This window comes from Procambarus clarkii, chromosome 8, assembly GCF_040958095.1.
Source record: "Procambarus clarkii isolate CNS0578487 chromosome 8, FALCON_Pclarkii_2.0, whole genome shotgun sequence".
NCBI classification, from domain to species: Eukaryota; Metazoa; Arthropoda; class Malacostraca; order Decapoda; family Cambaridae; genus Procambarus; species Procambarus clarkii.
In genome coordinates, this window is record NC_091157.1 from 48803061 (window position 1) to 48824442 (window position 21382).

General features: G+C 36.8%; 1 protein-coding gene across 9 annotated transcripts in view; it reads right to left on the minus strand.

The window, feature by feature from the left end:
• Window positions 1-21382, minus strand: part of rempA (intraflagellar transport protein rempA) — a 129843-nt gene that overhangs the window by 25148 nt on the left and 83313 nt on the right. For all 9 annotated transcript variants that reach the window (XR_011225831.1, XM_045744874.2, XM_069318116.1 and 6 more), the window contains exons 11-13: window positions 6647-6836; window positions 4011-4230; window positions 1670-1954 (exon numbers count right to left, since the gene is read on the minus strand). Coding sequence is in view for 8 of the 9 variants with exons in the window: in XM_045744874.2 (XP_045600830.1) it covers window positions 1670-1954; window positions 4011-4230; window positions 6647-6836 (695 nt within the window). In the remaining variant the exon portion in view is untranslated. The remainder of the gene's footprint in view (window positions 1-1669; window positions 1955-4010; window positions 4231-6646; window positions 6837-21382) is intronic.

Genomic DNA, 21382 nt, shown 5'->3' on the forward strand with positions numbered 1-21382 from the left:
CATTTGAAGTGAAAAAGAAAAGCAAGATGCTTTACCTTTTTAATGCTGTCAATTATATGATCCTGAATGTGAGAAATTAAAAGAATTACCATAAATACATATCAGCTAGACAATGTTCAAATTACCAAATCTGAATGCAAAAAAGATCTGGAACATGATTAGCAGGGATCTTCAGCAAAAAAAATCAATGCATAAATGTAAGGAATAAGGCAAATACCAGGATTCACATCTAGAAGTATTAGTAACAAGACATCTAATGTTATTCTTCAGCTTTATCTTGTCCTTGTTAGGCCCCATTTAGATTATGCAGTTCAGGTTTGGTCGATGTACTATAGAAAAGACTTAAATTCACTTTAATATATCAAGAGAGGGATGACAGAGTTAATCCAAGAAATAAAAATCTCCCTTACTAAGAAAGAGATCAAGAAAGCTTAATTTACTTGCTCTAGAAAGACAGTAGGTGGTGATATGACTGACATATACATATTGATGAAAGGGTATAATAAAGGAGATATTTCTAAAGTTAAATATATTGTTTAATATATATATATTCTATATATCCATCCATTAATGTAACATCACTTGTATGTATGTACCTTACCTGAATAAACATATTTATTTTATTTATTTATTTATTTATATATATATTTCATTTTTTTTTCTTTTTTTGAGATATATATAAGAGTTGTTACATTCTTATACAGCCACTAGTACGCGTAGCGTTTCGGGCAGGTCCCTGGAATACAATCCCTGCCGCGAAGAATTGTTTTTACAACCAAGTACCCATTTTACTGTTGAGTTAAACAGAGGCTACAGTTAAGGATTTGCGCCCAGTAAATCCTCCCCGGCCAGGATACGAACCCATGACAAAGCACTCGTGGAACGCCAGGCGAGTGTCTTACCACTACACCACGGAGACTACCCCAATGTTAAATATATCAACAGAATATTAAACAAAACAGTCTATACAAATTTAATAAGTTTAGATTTAGAAATGAGCTAGCTAACTATTGGCTTGGAAATAGGGGGTGTTGATTTATGGAACAAATTGCCCAGTAGCATAACAAAAATAGAATAAATGCAACGATATTTAATCTACAGTACTGTACTTGCTTCACACCAAAGATTAAGAGATATATATCTGGCCTTACCCAAACCTCTGATTGTGAACAATTTTCTCAATGCATATATTACATTTTCATTGCAGAAGTGAGGAGAAATGCATCTCATCACAGGAACAGCAGGGCCTTGCCTAAGGAAGCTGCTGCATATTTTGCTCAGAAAAAAGCTTTTTATCTATAATCAAATCTTTATTTCTGAATATATTTCTGGGCGGGGCTCCTCAGAAGCTCCTAGATGCTACAACCCAGATTCTTCCAAGCCTTAGAAGACATGCCAGGTCTCTGATGACCTACAAGTGCACCAAAACCAGCAACTACTGTACTTGGAAACATATATAACCCCGATTCTAGCTATGTAAACACTCATTATTGTAGCAAAATTGCTGTCTAATAACATTCACTTCCTTCAGACTGTCACTTGGTAGTCTTTGAGTTGTGTCATCCAGGAGTCTCAAGGTTGTGACACCCAACTGTCTCCGAGCTGTGTAGCCTGGCTGTCTCAGAGCTGTCACCAATGAACCATGATTATGCCCTGTCCATTTACTCACCTGTCATGCAGCCCACCATCCTTGGAACTACTACTGTCAGCCGAGTTTGGAGGAGCAGTTCCATCTACATCATCATCCTCCGTGCGACCAGAGGCAAAATTAAAATAGGTAACATTATCATTTTCGATATCCCAGATATACAGCTTTGGGTCTGGCAATAGAGACGTCTGGGCAATAGAAATAGAGACTCGAGTACCATTACAGTTACAGCGAGCAGAGATTATCTCCCCGAAGTCCTTTATAGCTTCGCTCATCTGCTTCCCTTGTGTATGTGGCTTGGCTTCTCTGCAGGAATAAAAATTTTGTGTGAAATATTTACACAAAAAAATATGCATATATGTAATATTTGGAGAGTTCAGTACTGTACTCTAAATATTGCACGTTAAAAAATTAAATTGAAATGAAGGCCTCGTAAGAGACATGGCAAGAGAACAATAAAGGTAAATTAGTCACCATATCTGCTTCCATCATAATTAGCAAACTTTATTGTCTTTTTTATTCTTTAATAATCTGACAATAAACATTTAATGATCAATATACTGCAGCTTTTCTAGATTTCATTTCATTTTAGAAGCTAATAAATAAAAAAGAAATATGAATCGATATCAGAGCTTGGAAGGCAAGGCCTGCATAAACATAATTTTTTCCGTGCTCAAGGACAAAATAATTTTAATACTGTATATGTATAGAGAGCTACACCGACAAATCTGTACTATAGACTAACAAGAATGAAACAAGTTGTTAACAATATGACTTGAACAAAATGACCAGACCACAAAATCTTATCTCATTCAGGAGCTGTTGTAAGGCAAAAATAATATTCACATAAATAAGTGTCTGATCAACACTTCAAAGTCTGTATGTATGACCTGCACTCAATGATCAGTAGGGTTGGAAAAATCATTACAAATTAGTCCCCCACTATAAGAAAATAGATAATGGTCAGTGCTCAAACTCTAATAAAATACTATTCCAACATCACAATTTCAGCTGATATGAAAGAAAATTCTGACATGTTAGAAAATAAACATAAATAGCCATATTTTGCTTAACCTCATATTACAAAGAAATAGTTTGCTCAAGCAAAAGCACAACATACGTCTATCACATTCCACACAATAGTGCAATACTTATTCAAAACAAATATTAGAAAACCAGTTACACTGAAGTGTAGACTCATAGAATATGTCACAATAATGTAGTCAAAACAAATAACTGAGTGTACACATATTCAGGGGAGTACACATGGGAGCCGATCGGCCGAGCGGACAGCACGCTGGACTTGTGATCCTGTGGTCCTGGGCTCGATCCCAGGCGCTGGCGAGAAACAATGGGCAGAGTTTCTTTCACCCTATTTCCCTGTTACCTAGCAGTAAAATAGGTACCTGGGTGTTAGTCAGCTGTCACGGGCTGCTTCCTTGGGATGGAGGCCTGGTCGAGGACCGGCCGCGGGGACACTAAAAGCTCCGAAATCATCTCAAGATAACCTCAAGAAGATATTTAGTTAAATTAATGACTCAGTACAGTTTCTTTTCTCAGTACTGAATTTCTTGGTACACAAACAGGATGGAGCATGAGCACAAGGGTGAAACTAAGAGACTAATTTACCTCATAGCCATGTTTCTCATAGTCAGGGACAGGAAGCCAGATAGGCTTACTGAGGGGTTCCCCTGGGACAACTACTGACTTAACCCAGGATGCAACAAGGAACAGTTGCCCAACTCCTGGGTATCTTTTACTGCCTGGTGAACAAAGGCATCAGATGGAAACACAATCCAAACACTTTTGTCCTCCTAAGGAAATCAAACTCCAGACTTTTTTGCTTGGACTCGATTGCACTTACTACAGGAGTACAAGGTTAGATCAATGACAGGGTAGCATATGAGTACAATAGTAAAATAATTACAAGGTATTGCACATGTACAAGAGTGGAACAATTAGGGTGGTGTATGAGTATAAGGGTAGAACTACAAGGTGGTGTATAGGTGTGGAACAAGTACAGGGTGGTATGCGAGTACAAGTGTGGAACAACTACAGGGTGGTATACGAGTACAGAGGTGGAACTACAGGGTGTTATGCGAGTACAAGCGTGGAACAACAAGAGGGTGGTATATGCGTACAGGTACACAACAAATTTAGTTAACAGCATGTGTTTGAAGCAAGTTTCACATGTCATAAAAACAATGTCAGTGCACAAATCATACCTCAATCTACGACATCATACACACAAGAAAGGAAATCTGCAACTGGTTATCATCAATTCAGAAACTTGGTACTACATTGAGAACCTTATGAAAGGCAAACAAAATTTAGTGAATTCCACCACAATAATCTTCCATACCTTCTAGACAGATCCCATAACTTGACGGTTCCTTGAAGAGTAGCAGTCACTAAAAAATTTCCACATACATCAAGACCAATCGGCTCACCTTCACTCTCTGTGAAGGTGAGGGTTTGTTTTATTGTGCCCTGGAGGGAGCGCACTTGTATATTGGTGCCTTCAATGGAATAAATACTGCCTTCATGCAAGACTGCACTTTCAGCTTCACAAGGAAATGATGCTGTACAAAGAAAAGAAAATTATTATTAAATAAGTTTTTTTATTTATTTGTATGCATCTCAACTTATCTATAACCAAAGAATATTTCTAACAGTCAAGCACTGAAACACATAAAAGATATTAATCCAGACCACTTCTTTAAAAGATCGCATGTAAGTAATGAAAGGGGCAAGAGCTTAAAATTCCATAAGCCATAATACAGAACAGAAAATAGATGCTTTATCACTCGGAGTAATAAAACCATGAACTTGCCTACCTGCTGAAGCCATATACTGTATTGTGTACAAAAAAAAGAGTGCTCTGGTTTAAAATTCTATTGGAAAAAATCCTCAGTAATACTGAGAGGACCTTCAACAAGCAGCCAGCATCATGTCCCCACCAAAGCCAATGGAGATGGTAGTAAATTCAGAAAAATATATATACTGCATGACTAGCCTTTAATTTTCTTAGACTTCTCTTGTACACAATTCCCTCGACTTAACTAAATATGCCCTTTAGTCTCCCCACTTCCAATAGGATCACAACAAGAACATGTTGCTCTCACTATATAAATGTATTTATGCATGTATAGTAGCATGTTGACCAGACTACACACTAGAAGGTGAAGGGACGATGACGTATCGACTTGAGAATGGTCCAGGACGGACCAAAACGTCGTCGTCCCTTCACCACCTAGTGTGTGGTCTGGTCAACATACTTTAGCCATGTTATTGTGACTCATTGCCTGCATATAGTAGCATGTTTCACGGTAGAAGTCACAGATTAACCTCAATTCGAAGAGCAGCACTAGCAGTGATAGTGCTTTTTATTGGCTACACTCACACTGTTATATTTTGCTCACACTGCCTGCTACAATTTTGAAACAATGCAAACATCTTCTATGTCTCCAATACATAGCAGACACTTGCACTGTCTCCTATGTATTTGCTCCACTGTCTGCTACATTTCCTCACACAATCTGCTATTTCTACCAAGGTTTGCCATGTCTTCATCATCTCCAGCTTGTCTTTTCAATTCAAAGTTTTTGTATTCTATGCCTTTAATTCTCCCTTAATAATATACACCGTTCAGTCTTTCTTTCTTCTGTTTTTAAGTTTGTATATGCTTGCTGAGGCCCCACTATCCTTTTCACACATTGGTGCTACTCAGTGGCAACTGGTTCATTTATCTGATAAGAATTTGATATACAGTTTTGGCTTTGTAAATGTTCCAATTGTGTCTTCAAGTCTTGAACATTTTACTCCACTTGAAACATATGAAGAAAGTTCCATATATGGGCAACCCTCTCAAGTACAGTAAGTTCCAGAAGTAAACAGGCTTCTTGTGATAACCATGCATTACAGGACTGGTTTTAAGCTAACTGGACCAATTGCTCCTAATTGGGCTCCATGCTGAAGGGGGCCCCCATGCTAGGGTAGTCTACTCTAGTTTTGTCAAGTAAAGCTGCCGTCTAACAGAACCTGGCCTATAAGGGCTAGTCATAAATCAATATAAATTTGCAAGTTAATGTTTATGTCTGCTGAATTCTTAATGACAGAATACAGATACGAGTCGGACATTAAGAACAGTATACTTTGTTTTTATCAGTTCGCTGATGAATGCCACTTTAAATGTTTTGTTTATTTTTTCAGAATCCCCTAGTTATGAATAAAAGACTAAAGGACATTGGCAGAAAATACTTAAGAGGCAAAATATTAAAGTTGCAAATTAACAAGAGTTTAAACATAGACAAAATCTTAAAAGATTTTGCAGAGAATGAAGCAAGAAAGAAAAAAATAAAATTATAATAGAAATAACTTTTTAGAACCCCCCCCCCCCCCCCCAAAGCATTGAATGTAATGAAATGCCATCTTCTGGGTGAGCCCCAGAGGCTCCCTGGAGCTATTCGACTAATATAGCATATATTGTATCAGTCCGATAGCTCCAAAGATCCCGTGAGGATTCGGTCGAATCCCAAGATACATTACTAATACTTATTGTGTATCGTAGTTCATTGGCTTAAGGCAAATGCTTGGGAGTACCCAGGGTACAGGTTCGAATCCTCATTTCTTCAAAGGACTCTCTTATCATCATTATTATTATCGTTATTAGTCTGGATCATCATTATCTGTTAGTTTACATTTGTTAATACCATTTTTTTCTAGGAACTATTCTTTCTTGAGCGAGGTGTGGCTCCACGACACACAGTACACAAATGACATGTGAGGGCTGACTAAAGTCTGTAGATCATCTAGCAATGATGATGAATTTATCTCTGGTAACAACAATTTAATTCTGCAGTCTAACACACAATAGTTACTGACACAAAAGTCTTGAGAGTGATCAAATTAAATTCCAAACATGCTGTAAAATTCACCCAACCAGCTACATACACTTTGACATTATATTTATATCTGACCAATTTGAATGACACTAACCTACAACTCTGAGATGAGTAGCATCAGAAGTTATTTCATACACAACCATCTTTTTCTTGTTCCACAACAGAATGTGATCCACAGAGTTATGGACCCCTCGTACTTGAATTTCAGCCTTTAACTCCAAATGGCTGCCCCCGGAGAATATGTCCACTGACAGCTGAGTTGGAGACACCTGCACAACTGACACCTAAGGAGAAATCAGAGGACAATGAATAGACAATGTGTGAGATTCTAAGTATTGAGATTTAAACATTAATCTTTATTAATCTTAATCACCTATTTTCATTTTCATATTGCGACATTTTATACCGAAAATATGTCAATTACTGAAAATAGAGATGGACATTTTTTTGAACAAACCCCCCTGCAATTTTCAATATATCTGAAATGTTGGAAATTTGACTCTTGAGCGTGATTTTTGAGCCGAATTCTGACTCTCTGCACCTATTTTCATTTTCAAATTACGACTTTTTATAGCGAAAATATGCCAATTACTGAAAACAACGATGGGTCATATTTTGCCCAAACCCCCCTACAGTTTTCAAAATATCTGAAATTTGACTCCTGAGCGTGATTTTTGAGCCGAATTCTGACTCTGCACCTATTTTCATTTTCAAATTACGCCTTTTTATACCGAAAATATGCCAATTACTGAAAACGACGATGGGTCATATTTTGCCCAAACCCCCTTACAGTTTTCAAAATATCTGATATGTAGGAAATTTGACTCCTGAGCATGATTTTTGAGCCGAATTCTGACTCTCTGCACCTATTTTTATTTTCAAATTACGCCTTTTTATACCGAAAGTATGCCAATTACTGAAAACGACAATGGGTCATATTTTGCCCAAACACCCCTACAGTTTTCAAAATATGATATGTCGGAAATTTGACTCCTGAGCGTGATTTGTGAGCCAAATTCTGACTCTCTGCACCTATTTTCATTTTCAAGTTACGACTTTTTGTACCGAAAATATGCCAATTACTGAAAACGACGATGGGTCATATTTTGCCCAAACCCCCCTACAATTTTCAAAATATCTGAAATGTCGGAAATTTGACTCCTGAGCATGATTTTTGAGCCGAATTCTGACTCTCTGCACCTATTTTTATTTTAAAATTACGCCTTTTTATACCGAAAATATGCCAATTACAGAAAACAGCGATGGGTCATATTTTGCCCAAACCCCCTTGCAATTTTCAAGATATCTGAAATGTTGGAAATTTTACTCATGAGCGTGGTATTTGAGCTGAAGTCTGACTCTCTGCACCTATTTTAATTTTCAAATTACGACTTTTTTTACCGAAAATATGCCAATTACTGAAAACGACGATGGGTCATATTTTTCCCAAACCCCCTTGCAATTTTCAAGATATCTGAAATGTTGGAAATTTGACTCCTGAGCGTGATTTTTGAGCCGAATTCTGACTTTCTGCATTTATTTTCATTTTCAAATTACGACTTTTTATACCGAAAATATGCCAATTACTGAAAACGACGATGGGTCATATTTTGCCCAAACCCCCCTACAGTTTTCAAAATATCTGAAATGTTGGAAAGTTGACTCCTGAGCGTGATTTTTGAGCCGAAGTCTGACTCTCTGCACCTATTTTCATTTTCAAATTACGGCTTTTTATACCGAAAATATGCCAATTACTGAAAATGACGATGGGTCATATTTTTCCCAAACCCCCTTGCAATTTTCAAGATATCTGAAATGTCGGAAATTTGACTCCTGAGCGTGATTTTTGAGCCGAATTCTGACTCTCTGCACCTATTTTCATTTTCAAATTACGACGTTTCATACCGAAAATATGCCAATTAGTGAAAACAGAGACAGGTCATATTTTGCCAAAACCCCTCTGCAGTTTTCAAAATATCTGAAATGTCGAAAATTTGACTCCTGAGTGTGATTTTTTAACCGAAGTCTGACTCTCTGCACCTATTTTCATTTTCAAATTACATTTTATACCGAAAATATGCCAATTACTGAAAACGGCCCTGGGTCATATTTTACCCAAACCCCCTTGCAGTTTTCAAAATATTCTAAATATCCCAAATCCGACTCCTGAGCCATATTTTGGAGCCAAATTCTGACTCTGCACATATTTGCAGTTTGAAATTACGACTTTTTATACCGAAAATATGACAATTACTGACAACGATGATGGGTCATATTTTGCCCAAAGCCACCTACAGTTTTCAAAATATCTGAAATGTCGGAAATTTGACTCCTAAGCGTGATTTTTGAGCCGAATTCTGACTCTCTGCACCTATTTTCATTTTCAAATTACGCCTTTTTAAACCAAAAGTATGCCAATTACTGAAAAACACGATGGGTCATATTTTGCCCAAACCCCCCTGCAGTTTTCAAAATATCTGAAATGTCGGAAATTTGACTCCTGAGCATGATTTTTGAGCCGAATTCTGACTCTCTGCAATTATTTTAATTTTCAAATTACGGCTTTTTATACCGAAAATATGCCAATTACTGAAAACGGCGATGGGTCATATTTTGCCAAAACCCCCTTGCAATTTTCAAGATAACTGAAATGTTGGAAATTTGACTCCTGGGCGTGATTTTTGAGCCGAATTCTTACTGTCTGCACCTATTTTCATTTTCAAATTACGACTTTTTATACCGAAAATATGCCAATTACTGAAAACGACAATGGGTCATATTTTGCCCAAACCCCCCTACAGTTTTCAAAATATCTGAAATGTTGGAAATTTGACTCCTGAGCGTGATTTTTGAGCCGAAGTCTGACTCTCTGCATCTATTTTCACTTTCAAATTACGCCTTTTTATACCGAAAATATACCAATTACTGAAAACGACGATGGGTCATATTTTGCACAAACCCCCCTACAGTTTTCAAAATATCTTAAATGTCGGAAATTTGACTCCTGAGCGTGATTTTTGAGCCAAATTCTGACTCTGCACCTATTTTCATTTTCAAATTACGAATTTTTATACCGAAAATATGCCAATTACTGAAAACGGCGATGGGTCATATTTTGCCCAAACCCCCTTGCAGTTTTCAAGATATCTGAAATGTTGGAAATTTGACTCCTGAGCGTGATTTTTGAGCCGAATTCAGACTCTCTGCACCTATTTTCATTTTCAAATTACGACTTTTTATACCGAAAATATGCCAATTACTGAAAACTACGATGGGTCATATTTTGCCCAAACCCCCCTACAGTTTTCAAAATATCTGAAATGTCGGAAATTTGATTCCTGAGCATGATTTTTGAGCCGAATTCTGACTCTCTGCACCTATTTTTATTTTAAAATTACGCCTTTTTATACCGAAAATATGCCAATTACAGAAAACAGCGATGGGTCATATTTTGCCCAAACCCCCTTGCAATTTTCAAGATATCTGAAATGTTGGAAATTTTACTCATGAGCGTGGTATTTGAGCTGAAGTCTGACTCTCTGCACCTATTTTAATTTTCAAATTACGACTTTTTATACCGAAAATATGCCAATTACTGAAAACGACGATGGGTCATATTTTTCCCAAACCCCCTTGCAATTTTCAAGATATCTGAAATGTTGGAAATTTGACTCCTGAGCGTGATTTTTGAGCCGAATTCTGACTTTCTGCACCTATTTTCATTTTCAAATTACGACTTTTTATACCGAAAATATGCCAATTACTGAAAACGACGATGGGTCACATTTTGCCCAAATCCCCCAACAGTTTTCAAAATATCTGAAATATCGGAAATTTGACTCCTGAGCGTGATTTTTGAGATGAATTCTGACTCTGCATTTATTTTCATTTTCAAATTACGACTTTTTATACCGAAAATATGCCAATTACTGAAAACGACGATGGGTCATATTTTGCCCAAACCCCCCTACAGTTTTCAAAATATCTGAAATGTTGGAAAGTTGACTCCTGAGCGTGATTTTTGAGCCGAAGTCAGACTCTCTGCACCTATTTTCAATTTCAAATTACGCCTTTTTATACCGAAAATATGCCAATTACAGAAAACAGCGATGGGTCATATTTTGCCCAAACCCCCTTGCAATTTTCAAGATATCTGAAATGTTGGAAATTTGACTCCTGAGCGTGATTTTTGAGCCGAATTCTGACTTTCTGCACCTATTTTCATTTTCAAATTACGACTTTTTATACCGAAAATATGCCAATTACTGAAAACGACGATGGGTCACATTTTGCCCAAACCCCCCAACAGTTTTCAAAATATCTGAAATATCGGAAATTTGACTCCTGAGCGTGATTTTTGAGCCGAATTCTGACTCTCTGCATTTATTTTCATTTTCAAATTACGACTTTTTATACCGAAAATATGCCAATTACTGAAAACGACGATGGGTCATATTTTGCCCAAACCCCCCTACAGTTTTCAAAATATCTGAAATGTTGGAAAGTTGACTCCTGAGCGTGATTTTTGAGCCGAAGTCTGACTCTCTGCACCTATTTTCAATGTCAAATTACGCCTTTTTATACCGAAAATATGCCAATTACAGAAAACAGCGATGGGTCATATTTTGCCCAAACCCCCTTGCAATTTTCAAGATATCTGAAATGTTGGAAATTTGACTCCTGAGCGTGATTTTTCAGCCGAAGTCGAACTCTCTGCCCCTATTTTCATTTTCAAATTACAGCTTTTTATACCGAAAATATGCCAATTACTGAAAATGACGATGGGTCATATTTTGCCCAAACCCCCCTACAGTTTTCAAAATATCTGAAATGTCGGAAATTTGACTCCTGAGCGTGATTTTTGAGCCGAATTCTGACTCTCTGCACCTATTTTCATTTTCAAATTACGACGTTTCATACCGAAAATATGCCAATTAGTGAAAACAGAGAGAGGTCATATTTTGCCAAAACCCCTCTGCAGTTTTCAAAATATCTGAAATGTCGAAAATTTGACTCCTGAGCGTGATTTTTGAGCCGAATTCTGACTCTCTGCACCTATTTTCATTTTCAAATTACATTTTATACCGAAAATATGCCAATTACTGAAAACGGCCCTGGGTCATATTTTACCCAAACCCCCTTGCAGTTTTCAAAATATTCTAAATATCCCAAATCCGACTCCAGAGCCATATTTTGGAGCCAAATTCTGACTCTGCACATATTTGCAGTTTGAAATTACGACTTTTTATACCGAAAATATGACAATTACTGACAACGATGATGGGTCATATTTTGCTCAAAGCCCCCTACAGTTTTCAAAATATCTGATATGTCGGAAATTTGACTCCTAAGCGTGATTTTTGAGCCGAATTCTGACTCTCTGCACCTATTTTCATTTTCAAATTACGCCTTTTTAAACCAAAAGTATGCCAATTACTGAAAAACACAATGGGTCATATTTTGCTCAAACCCCCCTGCAGTTTTCAAAATATCTGAAATGTCGGAAATTTGACTCCTGAGCATGATTTTTGAGCCGAATTCTGACTCTGCAATTATTTTAATTTTCAAATTACGGCTTTTTATACCGAAAATATGCCAATTACTGAAAACGGCGATGGGTCATATTTTGCCAAAACCCCTTTGCAATTTTCAAGATAACTGAAATGTTGGAAATTTGACTCCTGGGCGTGATTTTTTAGCCGAATTCTTACTGTCTGCACCTATTTTCATTTTCAAATTACGACTTTTTATACCGAAAATATGCCAATTACTGAAAACGACAATGGGTCATATTTTGCCCAAACCCCCCTACAGTTTTCAAAATATCTGAAATATTGGAAATTTGACTCCTGAGCGTGATTTTTGAGCCGAAGTCTGACTCTCTGCATCTATTTTCACTTTCAAATTACGCCTTTTTATACCGAAAATATACCAATTACTGAAAACGACGATGGGTCATATTTTGCACAAACCCCCCTACAGTTTTCAAAATATCTTAAATGTCGGAAATTTGACTCCTGAGCGTGATTTTTGAGCCAAATTCTGACTCTGCACCTATTTTCATTTTCAAATTACGAATTTTTATACCGAAATATGCCAATTACTGAAAACGGCGATGGGTCATATTTTGCCCAAACCCCCTTGCAGTTTTCAAGATATCTGAAATGTTGGAAATTTGACTCCTGAGCATGATTTTTGAGCCGAATTCTGACTCTCTGCACCTATTTTTATTTTAAAATTACGCCTTTTTATACCGAAAATATGCCAATTACAGAAAACAGCGATGGGTCATATTTTGCCCAAACCCCCTTGCAATTTTCAAGATATCTGAAATGTTGGAAATTTTACTCATGAGCGTGGTATTTGAGCTGAAGTCTGACTCTCTGCACCTATTTTAATTTTCAAATTACGACTTTTTTTACCGAAAATATGCCAATTACTGAAAACGACGATGGGTCATATTTTTCCCAAACCCCCTTGCAATTTTCAAGATATCTGAAATGTTGGAAATTTGACTCCTGAGCGTGATTTTTGAGCCGAATTCTGACTTTCTGCATTTATTTTCATTTTCAAATTACGACTTTTTATACCGAAAATATGCCAATTACTGAAAACGACGATGGGTCATATTTTGCCCAAACCCCCCTACAGTTTTCAAAATATCTGAAATGTTGGAAAGTTGACTCCAGAGCGTGATTTTTGAGCCGAAGTCTGACTCTCTGCACCTATTTTCAATTTCAAATTACGCCTTTTTATACCGAAAATATGCCAATTACAGAAAACAGCGATGGGTCATATTTTGCCCAAACCCCCTTGCAATTTTCAAAATATCTGAAATGTTGGAAAGTTGACTCCTGAGCGTGATTTTTGAGCCGAAGTCTGACTCTCTGCACCTATTTTCATTTTCAAATTACGGCTTTTTATACCGAAAATATGCCAATTACTGAAAATGACGATGGGTCATATTTTTCCCAAACCCCCTTGCAATTTTCAAGATATCTGAAATGTCGGAAATTTGACTCCTGAGCGTGATTTTTGAGCCGAATTCTGACTCTCTGCACCTATTTTCATTTTCAAATTACGACGTTTCATACCGAAAATATGCCAATTAGTGAAAACAGAGACAGGTCATATTTTGCCAAAACCCCTCTGCAGTTTTCAAAATATCTGAAATGTCGAAAATTTGACTCCTGAGTGTGATTTTTTAACCGAAGTCTGACTCTCTGCACCTATTTTCATTTTCAAATTACATTTTATACCGAAAATATGCCAATTACTGAAAACGGCCCTGGGTCATATTTTACCCAAACCCCCTTGCAGTTTTCAAAATATTCTAAATATCCCAAATCCGACTCCTGAGCCATATTTTGGAGCCAAATTCTGACTCTGCACATATTTGCAGTTTGAAATTACGACTTTTTATACCGAAAATATGACAATTACTGACAACGATGATGGGTCATATTTTGCCCAAAGCCACCTACAGTTTTCAAAATATCTGAAATGTCGGAAATTTGACTCCTAAGCGTGATTTTTGAGCCGAATTCTGACTCTCTGCACCTATTTTCATTTTCAAATTACGCCTTTTTAAACCAAAAGTATGCCAATTACTGAAAAACACGATGGGTCATATTTTGCCCAAACCCCCCTGCAGTTTTCAAAATATCTGAAATGTCGGAAATTTGACTCCTGAGCATGATTTTTGAGCCGAATTCTGACTCTCTGCAATTATTTTAATTTTCAAATTACGGCTTTTTATACCGAAAATATGCCAATTACTGAAAACGGCGATGGGTCATATTTTGCCAAAACCCCCTTGCAATTTTCAAGATAACTGAAATGTTGGAAATTTGACTCCTGGGCGTGATTTTTGAGCCGAATTCTTACTGTCTGCACCTATTTTCATTTTCAAATTACGACTTTTTATACCGAAAATATGCCAATTACTGAAAACGACAATGGGTCATATTTTGCCCAAACCCCCCTACAGTTTTCAAAATATCTGAAATGTTGGAAATTTGACTCCTGAGCGTGATTTTTGAGCCGAAGTCTGACTCTCTGCATCTATTTTCACTTTCAAATTACGCCTTTTTATACCGAAAATATACCAATTACTGAAAACGACGATGGGTCATATTTTGCACAAACCCCCCTACAGTTTTCAAAATATCTTAAATGTCGGAAATTTGACTCCTGAGCGTGATTTTTGAGCCAAATTCTGACTCTGCACCTATTTTCATTTTCAAATTACGAATTTTTATACCGAAAATATGCCAATTACTGAAAACGGCGATGGGTCATATTTTGCCCAAACCCCCTTGCAGTTTTCAAGATATCTGAAATGTTGGAAATTTGACTCCTGAGCGTGATTTTTGAGCCGAATTCAGACTCTCTGCACCTATTTTCATTTTCAAATTACGACTTTTTATACCGAAAATATGCCAATTACTGAAAACTACGATGGGTCATATTTTGCCCAAACCCCCCTACAGTTTTCAAAATATCTGAAATGTCGGAAATTTGACTCCTGAGCATGATTTTTGAGCCGAATTCTGACTCTCTGCACCTATTTTTATTTTAAAATTACGCCTTTTTATACCGAAAATATGCCAATTACAGAAAACAGCGATGGGTCATATTTTGCCCAAACCCCCTTGCAATTTTCAAGATATCTGAAATGTTGGAAATTTTACTCATGAGCGTGGTATTTGAGCTGAAGTCTGACTCTCTGCACCTATTTTAATTTTCAAATTACGACTTTTTATACCGAAAATATGCCAATTACTGAAAACGACGATGGGTCATATTTTTCCCAAACCCCCTTGCAATTTTCAACATATCTGAAATGTTGGAAATTTGACTCCTGAGCGTGATTTTTGAGCCGAATTCTGACTTTCTGCACCTATTTTCATTTTCAAATTACGACTTTTTATACCGAAAATATGCCAATTACTGAAAACGACGATGGGTCACATTTTGCCCAAATCCCCCAACAGTTTTCAAAATATCTGAAATATCGGAAATTTGACTCCTGAGCGTGATTTTTGAGCCGAATTCTGACTCTGCATTTATTTTCATTTTCAAATTACGACTTTTTATACCGAAAATATGCCAATTACTGAAAACGACGATGGGTCATATTTTGCCCAAACCCCCCTACAGTTTTCAAAATATCTGAAATGTTGGAAAGTTGACTCCTGAGCGTGATTTTTGAGCCGAAGTCAGACTCTCTGCACCTATTTTCAATTTCAAATTACGCCTTTTTATACCGAAAATATGCCAATTACAGAAAACAGCGATGGGTCATATTTTGCCCAAACCCCCTTGCAATTTTCAAGATATCTGAAATGTTGGAAATTTGACTCCTGAGCGTGATTTTTGAGCCGAATTCTGACTTTCTGCACCTATTTTCATTTTCAAATTACGACTTTTTATACCGAAAATATGCCAATTACTGAAAACGACGATGGGTCACATTTTGCCCAAACCCCCCAACAGTTTTCAAAATATCTGAAATATCGGAAATTTGACTCCTGAGCGTGATTTTTGAGCCGAATTCTGACTCTCTGCATTTATTTTCATTTTCAAATTACGACTTTTTATACCGAAAATATGCCAATTACTGAAAACGACGATGGGTCATATTTTGCCCAAACCCCCCTACAGTTTTCAAAATATCTGAAATGTTGGAAAGTTGACTCCTGAGCGTGATTTTTGAGCCGAAGTCTGACTCTCTGCACCTATTTTCAATGTCAAATTACGCCTTTTTATACCGAAAATATGCCAATTACAGAAAACAGCGATGGGTCATATTTTGCCCAAACCCCCTTGCAATTTTCAAGATATCTGAAATGTTGGAAATTTGACTCCTGAGCGTGATTTTTCAGCCGAAGTCGAACTCTCTGCCCCTATTTTCATTTTCAAATTACTGCTTTTTATACCGAAAATATGCCAATTACTGAAAATGACGATGGGTCATATTTTGCCCAAACCCCCCTACAGTTTTCAAAATATCTGAAATGTCGGAAATTTGACTCCTGAGCGTGATTTTTGAGCCGAATTCTGACTCTCTGCACCTATTTTCATTTTCAAATTACGACGTTTCATACCGAAAATATGCCAATTAGTGAAAACAGAGAGAGGTCATATTTTGCCAAAACCCCTCTGCAGTTTTCAAAATATCTGAAATGTCGAAAATTTGACTCCTGAGTGTGATTTTTTAACCGAAGTCTGACTCTCTGCACCTATTTTCATTTTCAAATTACATTTTATACCGAAAATATGCCAATTACTGAAAACGGCCCTGGGTCATATTTTACCCAAACCCCCTTGCAGTTTTCAAAATATTCTAAATATCCCAAATCCGACTCCAGAGCCATATTTTGGAGCCAAATTCTGACTCTGCACATATTTGCAGTTTGAAATTACGACTTTTTATACCGAAAATATGACAATTACTGACAACGATGATGGGTCATATTTTGCTCAAAGCCCCCTACAGTTTTCAAAATATCTGATATGTCGGAAATTTGACTCCTAAGCGTGATTTTTGAGCCGAATTCTGACTCTCTGCACCTATTTTCATTTTCAAATTACGCCTTTTTAAACCAAAAGTATGCCAATTACTGAAAAACACAATGGGTCATATTTTGCTCAAACCCCCCTGCAGTTTTCAAAATATCTGAAATGTCGGAAATTTGACTCCTGAGCATGATTTTTGAGCCGAATTCTGACTCTGCAATTATTTTAATTTTCAAATTACGGCTTTTTATACCGAAAATATGCCAATTACTGAAAACGGCGATGGGTCATATTTTGCCAAAACCCCTTTGCAATTTTCAAGATAACTGAAATGTTGGAAATTTGACTCCTGGCGTGATTTTTGAGCCGAATTCTTACTGTCTGCACCTATTTTCATTTTCAAATTACGACTTTTTATACCGAAAATATGCCAATTACTGAAAACGACAATGGGTCATATTTTGCCCAAACCCCCCTACAGTTTTCAAAATATCTGAAATGTTGGAAATTTGACTCCTGAGCGTGATTTTTGAGCCGAAGTCTGACTCTCTGCATCTATTTTCACTTTCAAATTACGCCTTTTTATACCGAAAATATACCAATTACTGAAAACGACGATGGGTCATATTTTGCACAAACCCCCCTACAGTTTTCAAAATATCTTAAATGTCGGAAATTTGACTCCTGAGCGTGATTTTTGAGCCAAATTCTGACTCTGCACCTATTTTCATTTTCAAATTACGAATTTTTATACCGAAATATGCCAATTACTGAAAACGGCGATGGGTCATATTTTGCCCAAACCCCCTTGCAGTTTTCAAGATATCTGAAATGTTGGAAATTTGACTCCTGAGCGTGATTTTTGAGCCGAATTCAGACTCTCTGCACCTATTTTCATTTTCAAATTACGACTTTTTATACCGAAAATATGCCAATTACTGAAAACGACGATGGGTCATATTTTGCCCAAACCCCCCTACAGTTTTCAAAATATCTGAAATGTTGGAAAGTTGACTCCTGAGCGTGATTTTTGAGCCGAAGTCTGACTCTCTGCACCTATTTTCAATTTCAAATTACGCCTTTTTATACCGAAAATATGCCAATTACAGAAAACAGCGATGGGTCATATTTTGCCTAAACCCCCTTGCAATTTTCAAGATATCTGAAATGTTGGAAATTTGACACCTGAGCGTGATTTTTGAGCCGAATTCTGACTTTCTGCACCTATTTTCATTTTCAAATTACGACTTTTTATACCGAAAATATGCCAATTACTGAAAACGACGATGGGTCACATTTTGCCCAAACCCCCCAACAGTTTTCAAAATATCTGAAATATCGGAAATTTGACTCCTGAGCTTGATTTTTGAGCCGAATTCTGACTCTCTGCATTTATTTTCATTTTCAAATTACGACTTTTTATACCGAAAATATGCCAATTACTGAAAACGACGATGGGTCATATTTTGCCCAAACCCCCCTGCAGTTTTCAAAATATCTGAAATGTTGGAAAGTTGACTCCTGAGCGTGATTTTTGAGCCGAAGTCTGACTCTCTGCACCTATTTTCAATTTCAAATTACGCCTTTTTATACCGAAAATATGCCAATTACAGAAAACAGCGATGGGTCATATTTTGCCCAAACCCCCTTGCAATTTTCAAGATATCTGAAATGTTGGAAATTTGACTCCTGAGCGTGATTTTTCAGCCGAAGTCGAACTCTCTGCACCTATTTTCATTTTCAAATTACGGCTTTTTATACCGAAAATATGCCAATTACTGAAAATGACGATGGGTCATATTTTGCCCAAACCCCCCTACAGTTTTCAAAATATCTGAAATGTCGGAAATTTGACTCCTGAGCATGATTTTTGAGCCGAATTCTGACTCTCTGCAATTATTTTAATTTTCATATTACGGCTTTTTATACCGAAAATATGCCAATTACTGAAAACGGCGATGGGTCATATTTTGCCAAAACCCCCTTGCAATTTTCAAGATAACTGAAATGTTGGAAATTTGACTCCTGGGCGTGATTTTTGAGCCGAATTCTTACTCTCTGCACCTATTTTCATTTTCAAATTACGACTTTTTATACCGAAAATATGCCAATTACTGAAAACGACAATGGGTCATATTTTGCCCAAACCCCCCTACAGTTTTCAAAATATCTGAAATGTTGGAAATTTGACTCCTGAGCGTGATTTTTGAGCCGAATTCTGACTCTCTGCATTTATTTTCATTTTCAAATTACGACTTTTTATACCGAAAATATGCCAATTACTGAAAACGACGATGGGTCATATTTTGCCCAAACCCCCCTACAGTTTTCAAAATATCTGAAATGTTGGAAAGTTGACTCCTGAGCGTGATTTTTGAGCCGAAGTCTGACTCTCTGCACCTATTTTCATTTTCAAATTAAGCCTTTTTATACCGAAAATATGCCAATTACAGAAAACAGCGATGGGTCATATTTTGCCCAAACCCCCCTACAGTTTTCAAAATATCTGAAATGTCGGAAATTTGACTCCTGAGCGTGATTTTTGAGCCGAATTCTGACTCTCTGCACCTATTTTCATTTTCAAATTACGACGTTTCATACCAAAAATATGCCAATTAGTGAAAACAGAGACAGGTCATATTTTGCCAAAACCCCTCTGCAGTTTTCAAAATATCTGAAATGTCGAAAATTTGACTCCTGAGTGTGATTTTTTAACCGAAGTCTGACTCTCTGCACCTATTTTCATTTTCAAATTACATTTTATACCGAAAATATGCCAATTACTGAAAACGGCCCTGGGTCATATTTTACCCAAACCCCCTTGCAGTTTTCAAAATATTCTAAATATCCCAAATCCGACTCCAGAGCCATATTTTGGAGCCAAATTCTGACTCTGCACATATTTGCAGTTTGAAATTACGACTTTTTATACCGAAAATATGACAATTACTGACAACGATGATGGGTCATATTTTGCCCAAAGCCCCCTACAGTTTTCAAAATATCTGATATGTCGGAAATTTGACTCCTAAGCGTGATTTTTGAGTCGAATTCTGACTATCTGCACCTATTTTCATTTTCAAATTACGCCTTTTTAAACCAAAAGTATGCCAATTACTGAAAAACACGATGGGTCATATTTTGCCCAAACCCCCCTGCAGTTTTCAAAATATCTGAAATGTCGGAAATTTGACTCCTGAGCATGATTTTTGAGCCGAATTCTGACTCTCTGCAATTATTTTAATTTTCAAATTACGGCTTTTTATACCGAAAATATGCCAATTACTGAAAACGGCGATGGGTCATATTTTGCCAAAACCCCCTTGCAATTTTCAAGACAACTGAAATGTTGGAAATTTGACTCCTGGGCGTGATTTTTGAGCCGAATTCTTACTCTCTGCACCTATTTTCATTTTCAAATTACGACTTTTTATACCGAAAATATGCCAATTACTGAAAACGACAATGGGTCATATTTTGCCCAAACCCCCCTACAGTTTTCAAAATATCTGAAATGTTGGAAATTTGACTCCTGAGTGTGATTTTTGAGCCGAAGTCTGACTCTCTGCATCTATTTTCACTTTCAAATTACGCCTTTTTATACCGAAAATATACCAATTACTGAAAACGACGATGGGTCATATTTTGCACAAACCCCCCTACAGTTTTCAAAATATCTGAAATGTCGGAAATTTGACTCCTGAGCGTGATTTTTGAGCCAAATTCTGACTCTGCACCTATTTTCATTTTCAAATTACGAATTTTTATACCGAAAATATGCCAATTACTGAAAACGGCGATGGGTCATATTTTGCCCAAACCCCCTTGCAATTTTCAAGATATCTGAAATGTTGAAAATTTGACTCTTGAGCGTGATTTTTGAGCCGAATTCAGACTCTCTGCACCTATTTTCATTTTCAAATTACGACTTTTTATACCGAATATATGCCAATTACTGAAAACGACGATGGGTCATATTTTGCCCAAACCCCCCTACAGTTTTCAAAATTTCTGAAATATCGGAAATTTGACACCTGAGCGTGATTCTTTATCCGAATTCTGACTCTCTGCACCTATTTTCATTTTCAAATTACGCCTTTTTATACCGAAAATATGCCAATTACTGAAAACGACGATGGGTCATATTTTGCCCAAACCCCCCTACAGTTTTCAATATATCTGAAATGTCGGAAATTTGACTCCTGAGCGGGATTTTTGAGCCGAATTCTGACTCTCTGCACCTATTTTCATTTTCAAATTACGCCTTTTTATACCGAAAATATGCCAATTACTGAAAACGGCGATGGGT